Source organism: Prunus avium, chromosome 4 (assembly GCF_965620075.1).
Source record: "Prunus avium chromosome 4, drPruAviu1.hap1.1, whole genome shotgun sequence".
NCBI lineage: Eukaryota > Viridiplantae > Streptophyta > Magnoliopsida > Rosales > Rosaceae > Prunus > Prunus avium.
This window is the reverse complement of record NC_142287.1, coordinates 20,744,660-20,758,645: the sequence shown is the minus strand read 5'-3', so window position 1 is coordinate 20,758,645 and position 13,986 is coordinate 20,744,660. Positions and strand designations below refer to the sequence as shown.

The 13,986-nt window shown below is 34.8% G+C and overlaps 1 protein-coding gene and 1 pseudogene across 3 annotated transcripts; both read right to left on the bottom strand.

Annotated features, from left to right (window-relative positions):
* Positions 1 to 281: 281 nt before the first annotated feature.
* On the bottom strand, positions 282 to 4,098 carry LOC110751613 (MATH domain and coiled-coil domain-containing protein At3g58370-like; annotated as a pseudogene). The gene is made up of 5 exons (XR_015835465.1): positions 3,833 to 4,098; positions 3,107 to 3,682; positions 2,801 to 2,941; positions 2,547 to 2,704; positions 282 to 1,600 (listed from the first exon to the last, which is right to left on the bottom strand). The product of XR_015835465.1 is annotated as an MATH domain and coiled-coil domain-containing protein At3g58370-like (transcript).
* A 993-nt stretch (positions 4,099 to 5,091) lies between these two features.
* LOC110751593 (mitochondrial pyruvate carrier 4-like) lies at positions 5,092 to 8,061 on the bottom strand. 2 transcript variants are annotated; one of them, XM_021952089.2, is made up of 5 exons: positions 7,870 to 8,061; positions 7,064 to 7,162; positions 6,918 to 6,970; positions 5,768 to 5,841; positions 5,092 to 5,567 (listed from the first exon to the last, which is right to left on the bottom strand). In XM_021952089.2, the coding sequence occupies exons 1-5, from the start codon at positions 7,922 to 7,924 to the stop codon at positions 5,522 to 5,524; spliced, it is 327 nt and encodes a 108-aa protein (XP_021807781.1). In that variant the 5' UTR covers positions 7,925 to 8,061; the 3' UTR covers positions 5,092 to 5,521. The 2 variants fall into 2 exon arrangements, with proteins under 2 accessions (XP_021807781.1, XP_021807780.1); XM_021952088.2 differs by having other exon boundaries at positions 5,291 to 5,567; positions 6,918 to 7,162.
* Positions 8,062 to 13,986: the final 5,925 nt, after the last annotated feature.

Below are 13,986 nucleotides of genomic sequence, written 5' to 3'. Positions count from 1 at the left end.
AATTTTACCCATGAGCACTTATCAACTAATATCGAAATTATATTTTACGATTTTACTAAGTAACATATAAACTACATTAACAAGTGAAGATTGGTATTATGTATTGGTAAAATATCGAGTTATTGAATATTGATAGGTGAGTGAAAGTCATCTCAATGAAAGCAATGTGCTTCCACTAGGGCAGGTGTAAATGGAGTGGACTTACAAGGATGTCACGCACAGAAGCATGACGGAAATTTACAATCCCAATATATCACATTTAAAAACAAAACAAAAGAAGATCTTGAACTGGTATGTGTGCTCTTGGGCACCATTCTTTTGCAAGCTAGTTTACAAACGCAAGTTCTACCATGAACTTGTATTAGCAGTCTTGTATGTTTCTCAATACATTCCACATATCACAAAGGAGCAAGCAAACACCCCTTCTCCAACCAGACAAAAGATTGATTACAACAAAAGGCATGCTTTTCCGACTGATTTGTGCAACTATGTTACAACTACCTAAAGATATGGTGTGCAAAGCGTGCTTCAATTGTCTTTAACTTCCTCCAATACCCCGCCCAAATGCTAAAGTCCTGGCCTTTTCTCAATCAGCTTCACAAAGCAAAGCAACCTTGGCCTGTTTGAGTACATCAATTAACGCCTTAAGCTGCATTGCTTTGGGGAGAGGTGGCCTCTCCAGTCAAACTTTGCGTTATGCATCGTACATTGCATATCTTCAGCAATTCATGGGAAAATTCTACATCCCATTACCCAACTCACCATCCATATCTATCTCGTCATTCAGCCGTGTGTAAATCTCTTATTGCTACCTCTAGATTTACCTCCGCAAGCAATAGCTTAGCCTTTAGCTGCTTTGTTTTAATCTCCAAAGCATCTATATCCTCTCTCAGTCTTTTCCGTTGCCCTACCCTTTCCACAAAATTCTTCATACCTAAAGCGCTAAGAACATGGGGCCCTAGCCAAGCCAAGTCAAACCTGAAGGTCTCAAGCTCCTCCCATAAAAGTTTTAGGTGCTCAGAGACATCATCTGTCATATCCTTGACCTTTTCTGTTTTCTTCAAAAAATGGTAGGAGTTGGCCTGAAGCTGTGAATGCCCACTCAGTAGACATGTGACTTCTCTTCTTTTGGAATTCTATTAAAGAAGGATGCCAGGAACAAACTTCATCAGGTGGCGGAGCAGAAGCTTTTTCTGTTTTACACTTCAACCCCTGAAAACCATGAGCTCCCTAGCTGGTGTGGACGACACATCCTCATGTTCCTTGACAATGAGAGGATTAGCAGGGCTATCGGTGCAAACCTTCTCAGAACTTGGTTCCTCCTGGAAGGCAGAAACCTTGTCATAACATGGTGCCTTATTTGCTGCTGATCAATCTGGAACTTTAGAGGATTAGATTTGGAGGTCCCTGCTCGTCGTGCTTCTACGAGTTTTTTGTTCTTCTAAAATCTTAATTTCAGACTTATGGACTGCAACCTTGGCTTCAATGATACATGTGTCATTCACAAGATATCCTTTACTATGGTCACAAAACTCACTTAGAGGAATTAATGATGTGACGCCCGAGTTACTGTCCCTTTTATTGAACACATGTTCAGTATCTGCAAAGTCCAAATATTAAAGATCACAAAACAGGTGAAGAAATAACAACAAAGAAAGCCCATTCCAAAGCTTTAAATTTGATGTGTTCATATATGAACTCAATTAAGTTTTCAAAGGCCAACCAAATCCATAAGAAAATATACATATATATATGGAAAAATTCAAGATCTGGATCCATTTTGCAGTACGTGACAGAGGCGGGCAACATGACATATGCATATATATATATATATATGTATAGAGAGAGAGAGAGAGAGAGAGAGAGAGAGAGAGAGAGAGATGCTCTAGTAAGTACGTAAATAAGTAACTAAAATAACTAGTTAGTCCTAAAGTATTAGATCCAAGATTAAAAGACTTCCACAGTCCGCATTGTCAAGACTCAAGATCAAAACACTCCAATTTGAATTGTTTTAATCCGGACTGCAGAAAGAGATCTGATGATCAATGATTTACTGTTTATTTTACCTATTTAACAAATACACACACACACATATATTTATATTCCAAAAAGAACGTTTTATATTGCGAACCTAAGGTACATAATTCAGCTGACATTTGGGGCCAGATTACCCAAATCAATGCCTATAAGATTTTGTTTGTTCTATACCTTAAATAGGAAATTACACTGTCATCCTTAAATAAGTGCTCATTCTTAAATAAACAAATTTGCATATTTCCTTTCCTTTATCCATTTTCAGTATCTTGTGCGGTAAAAATTTAAAGAAGTATAGAGACACCAGTAAGGTGTCGATTCGTAATCATAAACATAATCGTCATTTGCAGTAAGTGTGAGACAGAATCAAAGCAAAACCTTCATAACAGGACGCAACAACCACCAGTTCCCTGTAATAAATTAGCTTTTCCCTAGAAGTTATAAAATAACATGGGAACAGACAAAAACGAAGATAAATGTGAAATAGGCAACAGGAACATAAAACAAAGTACCCTTTGTTAAAGACTCGCTGCTTTGAAGTTGATTAACGATGGTCAAGCTGAATCGCGCATGTCTAGCCCACCCTAATGGCAATGTTGAAGAACCTGTAACATCCAGATAAACCGACAAGCAGTCTACAATGTTCCCCCTTGGATACATAAGGATTCGCCTGACCAAACCAAACAAGGCAAGTAAAAAACCAGAACATATCACAATGTAAAGAAATATATTAGCTTGTGAATGGTAGGAGATACTCAAAAAATACCATTCAAAAACACCGATGACGAAGACATCAGAGTAATGCTTGACAGCATCCAACTTAGAGAAGTTGTCAACTTTCCATGTGAATATAACAGATGCAAGATCTTCCATGTGAATATCCACTTCCTCCAATTTCTTTATTTTTCTACAAATTACAAACCCAAAACCCACAAATAAGAAAATAGCAGCCCACAATAACACCAAACATCACACAAAATAAAATAGTATAGAAGACCCATAACTTCTTTTGTTTGTTTTGGTTACATAGTGACCAAGGCCCAAAAACACAAGTCAGCAACCCACAACACACCTGTATTCTATGACTGAGGGAGGAAGAAACCTGGGTTGAGCAACCCGAGAGATATCCTGAACTAAAAAAGGCTCACAGAGAGGGGGAGGAACATCAAAATAATGGCACCCCACCTCCATAGTCAGCCCAAAATTAGCTAGACAATCAGCTACACTGTTTTGTTGCCAATATGCATGATTCAGAGAACATATCCAGCTTTGGTTAAGGAGATTCTGGCAGCTCTTGATCAAGTTAAACTGAGGGTGTTTCCAATTCACCTCAACTGGGTTATGCATAAGCTTCACAACAGTGGTTGAGTCAGTTTCCACCTCAAGTTGGGCCAAGCCAGATTTCCAAGCAAGCTCCAAGCCTCTGTATAAGGCCCAAAGCTCTGCCTCAATAACTTTGCCTGTTCCCAAATTTGCAGCAAACCCAGATAACCATACTCCTTCTTGATTTCTGATCACACCACCTCCTGCAATGCACCCAGATCCACTGCGGTAGGTTCCATCCACGTTGAGCTTGTGCCAGCCATGGTGGGGAAAGCTCCAGCACAACAACACCTGCTCCTTCTTAACCTTATTATACTTTTTCTTTCTGTTCAGTGTACATAGAAGAAGACCCACAAATTTCAAAGTGGTTTAATTTATCGTTGAGGTTTTGGTTTTAAACAAAAATTAACAAGATTGATATGAAGAACTAAAGGTCAAGCTTTGAAGAATTAAAGCCACTGGTCGGAACACTTACCTTCCCATCGAAGATTCCAACTCCTCAGAGGCAGACTCAGAGACTCGGCTGCTCTAATTTTTTTTTTCTTCTCACGGCTTATAAAATAGGGCTTTCCATAAATAGGGTTTAGCTACTCATTGTTATACAAAATTATCGCAAGTTTTCCTACATATTTATCGATAAGTCATCATGATAACTACTAACTTAGCTTGTTTAGAACATAGTCATGACCACACTTGTATTTGATTTGAAAATTTTCTTTGTCTGCCACAAAATTAAGTTTGATAGAATGGTTATAAGATCAGTGGTGGATTATATTTGTTGTAAACTTCTTACTTTAGAAAGAATATATGGACTGCATATACTTTATTGAGGTTAATTTTGTTATTTGTATAAGTTTTTTTTCTTTAATGAAATCATCACTTTTTGGACAAACAATCAATGAAAAGAGGTTTTGTGAAAACAAACTGAAACGTGAGGGGGCGTTCGTGAAATTTTTGAGACTTGAGGGGGTTTTGTGAAAACACAAGAAACCTTAAGGGTGTTAGTGTAAATAACTCTTCAAATTTTTCATTGTCTTCATCATCTCAATATTATCAATATTATCGATATTATGGCAACATTTTAACCAAATGTTGCTGAAGTATGAGAGAAATTATCGATGTCGATATTTTTTGATATTATCAATATTTATAGATATATGTGGATATGTTCCAAAAAATCCTTGACCTGAAAAAACAATAATATCCTTTATATTTCATCGACATTATCGATATTTTAGACTATAGTTGTACTTATATCTTATACCAAGTTATACCTTTCTTATTAGTTTGTACATCTCCTAAGCAATTGGGGAAGTGCCCCTTGCCATGTTTTCTCCACAATAAATTTTGTAGTTAAGAGAGAGGAATTTTGTAGATAAGTTTGATTAATTTGTTAGACGTTTAAAAGGAAATAAAATGGGAAATAAAATTTTCTATTAATCTTGCCATTGATTTACCTTGTCACAAATCCAATAATATATGGCTTCACTTCAGGTTTAATAATAAAAGCATTGATGGTGTGATACAAAATAGCCCTTGCAAAGCTCAAATGAAAAGTCAAGCAATGTGAAATCCAGCAGAGAAATCATATTTATCTTATACATACAATTGGGTCAAACACAACATAAATTCATTTATCTTAGTTGTTCCTTTCCCTAGTGTTATGAATGCCTAAATATCTACCTTCAACCAAGACTGGAAATCCACATGAACATGACTTTGGTAAAAAAAAACAAAAACAAAAACACCACTCTCATTATTCTTACAAAGAAAAACAGCAATGAACAGTAAAGGTGATCTTAGAGATCCCCAAACTTATGGACCTTGAGTCAATTCTCCAATCAACATTCTTGTATCCAATGGCAAATCCACCGACTTCCAGTAACTCATCAGAAGTTCAAGCTCAGGTGTGTCTCTCAAGTTGCTCCACAAATAAAAGAATGCGGGGTTTTCTCAATTTAGTGACAACTCAAGGTTCATTGGTAGCCAATTGAAAACACTCAAAAACTTAAATTACACGCTAATAATATCAAAAGTACAACAACAACCCAAAAAACACATCTGTTTCTTCGTGTACTGAACATTGCAGTTCTCAGAGAAAATTAAATCAAGCGATAGAAACGCTAGCAGCATGAGATCAATGTACATACGGAAAGGTTTGTGATCATTCTTTTTGTACAGCTGCATCTGTGTCGGGAAAGTAGTCATGCCTGGAACGTGATTAAAAGCACGAAAGGAGAAAAAAAGTCAATACTCAACTTGTCAATAAACTTGTGCGCATGTTTTTGATACTTTTCAACAAAACCATCTTTATCCATCCAAAACAATAAATTGCTACTTTGCACCAAAGATGAACAATTAATTCCCAAATCATATATTGAACATTAGTGTATACTGGATTCCAACTTACTTTATTTTGCGTGACAATTGAGTCAAGCCTGTCCCAGCCATTGCAACATTAACACTAAAAAGATTCCAGTTTTTCTGCAATTTCAGAATAATCTCATGAGAGCTTCGCAATCAGCTGCAAGTAAGTTTTTCGGAAGTATCAAAGAATAATTTTTCTTAAGTAGCACAAACATTTATCTGATGCAATTACGAAGGCCACCAAGTGGCAAATCATATAGAACTGAAATAGTTATATACAGCCAATCAACCAGACAAAAGCACTACTTCTTGTGTAATTATATAGGTTGGTCATTATGTAATTCAACCAGCTTCAATAAAGTAAGGTGAAAAAATTAACCAGCCAAGCAGCACCGTTAGAAGACAAAAGAAATGCACAGAAAGGTCCAGACACCATCAGTTAAAAATGAAGTGTCCAGAATAAGTGTTAAGGTAGTATATTTGAGCCCAATAAAAAACAATTCCCAGAAATCCTCTTCCTAAAATCCAATGCAATGAAAACCAGGCTATATAAAAAAGAGAGACTTGCTCAATGAGCAGCTGCTATGTGTCTTCCATCATAAGATGATGGAAAATCAAGGGCACCTGTTTCTTAGGTGCAGTGTCCATCAAAGACTGGTTGATGAGTAGCTGCTAGAAGTTGGAAATAGACTCGAATTGGCTGGTGGACTTGTCAATACAGAGCTTTAAGACAATGTACTTAACTTTTCTGGATTGAGCACATATGCAAAATATGGAAGGAGAAAATTGAAAGAATATATATGCAAGTAAATCTAAAACTGAGGAGCAAATACTTCATGCAGTAAATGAAGCGGCTAGAATACACAATGCAGGTTGGAAGGGTCTAACAGATTCTCCTCCAGAGAGAAGAATCTGCACTTATAGGTAACTAGCTATTTGGACAAGATTAAATCCTCTTTTTTCTTCATCATGGCCTTACAATGCACAAAGATGATAATTTTGTGATGTTAGCGGTCGTGTAGCAGGTTTTACAGCTTATGATGCAACTATTATAAGTTTGTTGGAACTACTTTATAGTCAGTTTGTCTGTTTTATAAAAAAAAAATTCTAAAACAATGAAAACTTAATCAATTAAAAGCAAAAGCAACAAGTGTTGGACCCTAACATCTTTCAGAGCTAGAAAACAAACATACCGGAGTAATCACCATACTGTAACGAGACCAAATAAGCCCAGTGCACGTAACAGCTGCAAAACAATATTTCAGGTATGATATATACCATAATTCTAAACATAGATCACATAGACAGCTGAAAACCTGTATTCCCAAAAGGTGCATACCTAGTTGCTGAGGATAAGAGATATTTTCAGGTGGCTTTGAGAAATCAGCAATATTTGCTATGCTAATGCCCCATTTAAAAGTTGGAGCCCAAAAGTGAACTGCATTATCATGAGACAGTCTTAATCTACGAGTCACTAAAATAACATGGCAGGTTCCGGCACGACACAAAGCAACTCAATAGCCCCACCTGAAAACCTAATTATCATGATTCATGACACATTTTGAGACTTGTATTGAGCAGAGACTTGAGTTCTTGAGATTGAAGAAATTATTTATCTCGTACAAAAATGATTTAGGCATTCGGCTAACAAGTTAGATCCACTATTTTTCTTACTCATGAAATTAACACCAATCCTGCCAGTTATGCCTGTAAGTATAGGGGCGGCGTTTTCTACAGTAAGCATGATTAAAGAATGATTGCACAATTAAATGGAAAATCAATGGATGAATTCATCATGCACTGAAGATTTTGTGTGTAATTGCAATTGAATAGAAATTTTAGATTAAAATTTTCAACATTTTCTAATGTTGCCTCCTAAATTCCTGGCTGGTTCGGTAACCAAAATGAAGTGCATCAAAATTGATCATCTCCGCATATTTTAATCAATAGAAAATAAAAAATTGATAATTCCATTGTCAAAACCTGATTGTCTGCATGGATAAGACAAAACCCAGATGCCAAAATTCAATCTTTTACAGGATCAAATCTAATACAGTATAATAAAGTTCAAAACTCTCAAAACCGTATAAGAACAATTATAGAATGTTGAAGGAAAACATAAAAAGAAAAATGAAGATAACGAACTGGTTTTAGGGCCTGCTGGATGGTTCCAGAAAGCTTGGACCTTCGAAGCTGCCATGGGAGATCGGTTTCTATCTGTCTGGCTCTGTCTTTGTGAGTTTTGGCAAAACAGGGTGAAGTTTAGCTTACCACCTCGTGCCACCTACTTCAGGACCTGACCGATCAAGTACAAGGTTCTAGGCTTGTGCCCATATTTGGAAAATTCTTTTATCAGTTTGTACCATATAGATTTTTTATTTTTATTTTTAGTTTATTTTGTACTAGATGGATAATCAGGTACCATATAGGTTTTTTATTTTATTTTATTGTTTTATTATTTTATATTTATTTCAGAGACATTTTTTTCGTAATAATTTTTAGTGAAATATAGGTTAGAGCATCCGCAATGATGCTCTCTATTTCTTAGCTAAAATTTAGCTAAAAATATAATAAAGCTATTTTAGGAGCTCTCTTAAAAATTTCAACTCCAACCATACTCCCTAATTTGGAAAGTCATAAATGCGATACCTCTATTTGGATTGGTTCATCTCTATTAAAAAATAAAATAAAAAATAGTTAGCATTAAATAAAGGTTTGAAATACTTATTAAATAAGGCAGCATTAAATTATATGGAGCCACTAGGAGTACTTTCTCTCTCCTCAGATTTAGGAGCTCCTAGAGGACTCTCTATTTTAGGAGGTGGATAGGGAGCATGGTTGGAGTTGCATTTTTACAATTCCTCCCTAAAATTTGTCTAAGGATGTGGTTTAGGGAGCCCATTGTGGATGCTCTTAGGACTTTAACTTTATAATAACAGAAATGAATTTAGAACATGGACTTGTAAAGTCAACTTGGGCCGTTGCCAATATTGGACTACACAAACAAAGAGAAGAGAAAGAACATAGGTAGGCCCTTTCTATTAACTTTTATCCTCTAGTATTTTCCAAGCATGCAGTGCCCAATTGGCAACATTAGTTTGCTCAACTACATGGCACAATATAACAACTGTTTACTCTAAAATTCCTTTGTGTTAGTGTGGGAAAGTATATTGCAATTGCAAAGTATTAAAAAACAAAAGGGAGTGTAAGTATTAAAAAATAAAAATAGCATAGAACACCCAATTAGCGAAGAAGATTGTAATTGCTTTTAGTTTCAATTGCCTTCACAATGAGTTGAAACCATAGTCTAAAATATCGATAATATTGATGAAATATCGAGGATATTATCTTTTTTTCGGGTCACAGATATTTCGAAACGTATCCATACACATATCGTATAAATATCGAAAATATCGGAAAATATCGATATCTATAATTTTGCTCACACTTCAGCAATATTTTGTCAAAATATCGCTATAATATCAAAAATATCGATGTAATGGAAAAAATTAAAAAAACACACAAAGCACACACTCAAAGGGGATTCAAACCTCTGCCATTTCACTCCTCCAACGCCTTTTGTAGTAAGTTGGTTTAGTTTGTTTTGCGGTTTTTTTGATCTAAATGCCTACCCTAAACATTGTGGTACTATGATGACTGATCCTCATTGAACACAATTGCCAAGTCTTGTGTAACATGATTAATACATATATTAATACTAGTGGTAGTTGTATGCTCTTGTTGCTAATAAAAAGGACCAATAACATTAATAATCTCAGATATGGGAGTGTAATCAGTACCACCTAACTCATCAATATTACTCTCTCGCTTCTTTGAATCTTTGCTTGAGATTGCCTTGCAATATCATCAACATCATCGTCATGAACTCTGTTGCATAATCAAATTTTCTCTTCCTTTCCTTCTTTTGAATCGTTTGGTCATTCTTTCGAATCTGGCTTAGCACCACTTGATCACCATCATCATGAGTAGTATTGGAATTTGTTGATTTGGCCATGAAGGGATAGTCTTTAAGGTTGTATTCATGCATAAGCCAACAACCATTCTCATTAGACTTTGGGTTTTTATAATGAAACCTCTTGGAGAATCCCAAAACACTCTCATTGGCAGTAGAAATCTTTCCATGCTAGCACCCACTGCCAACCTTCTAAGATACACGAGAACCCTTGCTACTCATTAGCATTAATGTGGTGAAGAAATAGAGATTGTCGCCCTTTTGTAAGTTGTCTCAACCAAAGTTATTCCATAATTTCCAAGGCTCAGTGTTTCCACTGCCACAAACCTTGTTATGGAGATAATATTTGATTGGCTTGCCAAAAACCTTGTTATGCAGATAATAGCACAATAAATCATATGCAATGGGATGAAAATAAAAACCAATTGGAAGATCAACATGAACTGAGGATGAAGATCTCAAAAGGCCATAGTTATCTATCTCTCTCTCTCTCTCTCTCTCTCTCTCTCTCTCTCTTCAAATTTCAATTTTTGGATTGATGGGTTGGTTTTCTTTCTTGGAAAGGATTGAACTTTGAAAAAAAACAAACAAACAAATATTGTGTTTGGACTAAGATTTTTCACCCATAGGCCTAGGAAAAGATGGGCCTTGGAAGATGATAACAACAGAAAAGGTAAGAGAAATAAGATCAAGGCCAAAAAGCTAAACTCACACAAATGCTTGGATAAGGATGAGAGACTGAACTTTTTGGAATAGGTAGGGGCTTGCCTCACCTTGGAAACAAATAAAGGGAAACTTGTTTACCTAGTGCTTTGCCCCATTAGAAAGAAGCTAGACCACACCGACCAACCGAAGCGTTATTTGCCTCACAAAGGAACAAACAAAAGCATTGTTTCACCGAGCAAGATGTTATGGTCGAGGATGAAGTCAGGATGGCACTGTTGAAGAAAAAACGTGAATCTCCCAACATAATTTCATCACCACTATTTAAATAATGGGGTTTTATTATTTTAGATTCGACCCATTCAAGATGCAATGTTGCCGGGGGAGGTCTAATCCTGCAAATTTTGCCGGAATAGACCTGTGCCAATGAAATTTCGTCGGGAGAAGTTTTCTTGCTTTTTTTTTATAATAAAATAAAATTTTAACATATAAAATTAGTTTCTTTACTTTTATTTTTTGGCCAACTTCTTTAATTTAATATATGTAATTAAGTAATATCTTAACCTTTTAAAATTGCTTTAATTGGTAATTATATTTAATTATTCTTTCTTTAGTGAATATTTAAATATTTTACTCATTTCATAAATTACTTAATAAATAGTAATGAATTATTTTAAATTATTTTGTGGACTTTGTTTTTAATTTTTTTTTTATACAAAATTAGTTTGGGTCAATCCAAGTCTCGAACCAGAAATGCTAGATTCCGAAATTGTTCCAAAACCTTTCTCAAGCCTTGAACCCTAACTATAAGCCTACTAAGGAGTAGATACTTTTTTTTTTTTTCCAATATGGGACTCTAGTTCATGTATTTCAATCAAACTCCAACAAGCAGTTGATATTATTGAATCATGCTGTGACTTGGATTTAAGTTTCGAGGCTAAAATTCATTTTTGGAATACTAAAATATTTGGGTACTAAAACTAAATTTCTAGGATTTTTATTAAAATATTTAATACTAATTATTCAGTAAATAAATAATAATTTAAACATAATTACTAATGAAAATATTTAAATAAGGCTAAGATATTATTTAATTAATAAAAAAAGAAAGTTTTAAAAAGGATATTTTAAGCGTATAGCCGCGCGGCTTTACGCTATAAATAGAATTTTAACAATATCGCCACGCGGCTTTACTCTATATATAGTACAGCCGCTCGGCTATAGTATATAAATCAAATATTTTAAGCGTATAATGTGAGAATCAGATAGCCTTGGAAGGGGAACTCAAGAGATTAATAATGTTTGTTAACTCTTGGGAGATTTAAGAGGTTAATAATGTTGTCGAATGAGATCAAGAAAGACAAAAGTGAACGATCACACAACAACACAATAATTTGTTGACGAGGTTCACTCAATATGAGCTACATCCTCAGGCTGTTAGAGATTCACTATAGAAGTATAAGAGAAAACAATTAAAATTCGGTCAATACTAGATTAAGAATGAATGGTAAAATAGGTTTGATGGTGACGATAGCGTTAGTTTGATGATGGAGATGTAGAAACTTTTTATTTTTCCTTTCTTACTTTCTTAATATCAATGTTGCGTAAGGAAAACGTTTTTTTTTTCAGATAGTGGTTTGGAAATACAACTTGCCAATCATACATGATAAAATTGTAGGCTCCATTATAATCCCAGTACAATTTGCAAGCTTAGACGTTGGACCTACAAAATGCAATCAGTAATGGCGTTTCCTGATCAGATATGTCCATCCATGAACTACTGTTCCTGAAAATTGCAAGTAGCAATAAATCTCCATACCAAATGTTGTGAAGACCAAATTCCTCCATCCCAGCCCCAACATTCATCTCTTAACATATCTTTGATACTGCATTCAATTATTGGAGGCCATTATCTTTCCCCAATGAGACTCTTCTTCACAACTTCCTTTCTTGGGCTTTGAAATTTCAATGTGCCCAAAAGAATATAAGAAGCACTCTGAGAAAAGACTTTAGTGCCTGTGCCTCTAGAAATATGCTTCATGGTTTTTTCTTGATCTTAATTCAGATCTATATGTGACTCCGCCCTTTTTTATCAGGTTGCTATGATTAGACATTATGAACATATTTAAGGGGTTCGGTTTCGATAATTTAAATAAATAATAAATCTCTTCTATCGGTAATCGATCACCATGGGTGGCTCTTAAGAATTATTCCCATAGCAAAGGAGATATATTTTCTGGCAAATTAAAACTTTGTAATAGTAGATGTACCGAAAGAAATAAAGATTAACCAAGGTGGTTGGTGTGAGTGGTTCGGCACTCTCATTCCTTAAGAGAGGTCAGGGGTTCGATCCCTGCTCTCGTACGGAGTCACCACTTTGGCCAACACTTTATACCTTATGGGCCGACCCGGTGTGAGTGGGGATTAGTCTGGGTTGTGGTTAAGGCTTAAAGATGCCACCCATAGTTGGGGCCCATCCAAGACCACCTCATGTTTCAGACCAAAAAAGAAAAAAAAAGAAAAAAAGATTAATACTATAACAGTACAAAGAGCACGTGAGAGTTTTTGGCTCTTACAATGCACCCAAACAGTTCCCATACATTTCCTGTCTCGCCCACATGAAGCAAGCCCTACAAAGCTGTTCCCATTGGCCCTTTCATTTCATAATTGATTTTCGTACATCATGATGCTCAAGTCTGAAAAAACCATCACTTGCCAAATTTTTAGTCAAACAACAATTTGATTTAAATCAATTTATTTATAAAGAAAACAAAGTACACGTACCATGTCAATTAGCTATTTAGATGATTAATTAATTAATCAGCTAGTGAGAGACAATTAAGGAAAAGCATCATTTTCATGACGGAAGCAAAATAATTGGTGAAATAAACTTGTATTAATTGTATGATATATAGCCAAGGACTAAAATATCGATAATATCGAATATTATCGTTTTTCTAGTATATGAATAAAGTGTAAAATATTGTAATAAAGTGTAAAGTGTAAATTATTGTAATAAATCATTACCATGCATCTTACCATGCAATGTATAAAGTGTAAAATATTGTAATAAATAATTATAAATAAATGATTACGGTGTGTTTAATCTTTTTCATTAATTACTACATATTTTCTACACTCGCAGTGTTTGTCAGATCGTTATATAATCAACTTAAATAAGTTAAACCAATCATGCAATGCATTTCCTTCTAATTTTTTGTGATAAAGTAATAGATAATTGACTAAATAAACATCCTCCAAAGTTTCACGAAATTTTTTCAAGTTTTTCTTACAAATTATGTTGTTTTTATTCAATTTTTATCGATATCGATAATTTCCCGATATTTCTATCAAAATTTCCGTGTTTTTGGATTACTGATATTTCCGAAACCATCGATATTTTAGATCTTGTATATGACTAAATATATAATCAAGCACTCTTGCCTTGAAGAATTCTGGACCAAACGCTGCATTTTGCATCCAAACAAACAAAATTTCTTAATATGGATTCAACTTTTAAGTAATGTTTCAATCATCAACTTGGTTGTGTAAGTTCTTGTTTGAATGTGCAATTTATATTGATCATCCAACAACATAACATATCAAATATTTAACAAAATAATATT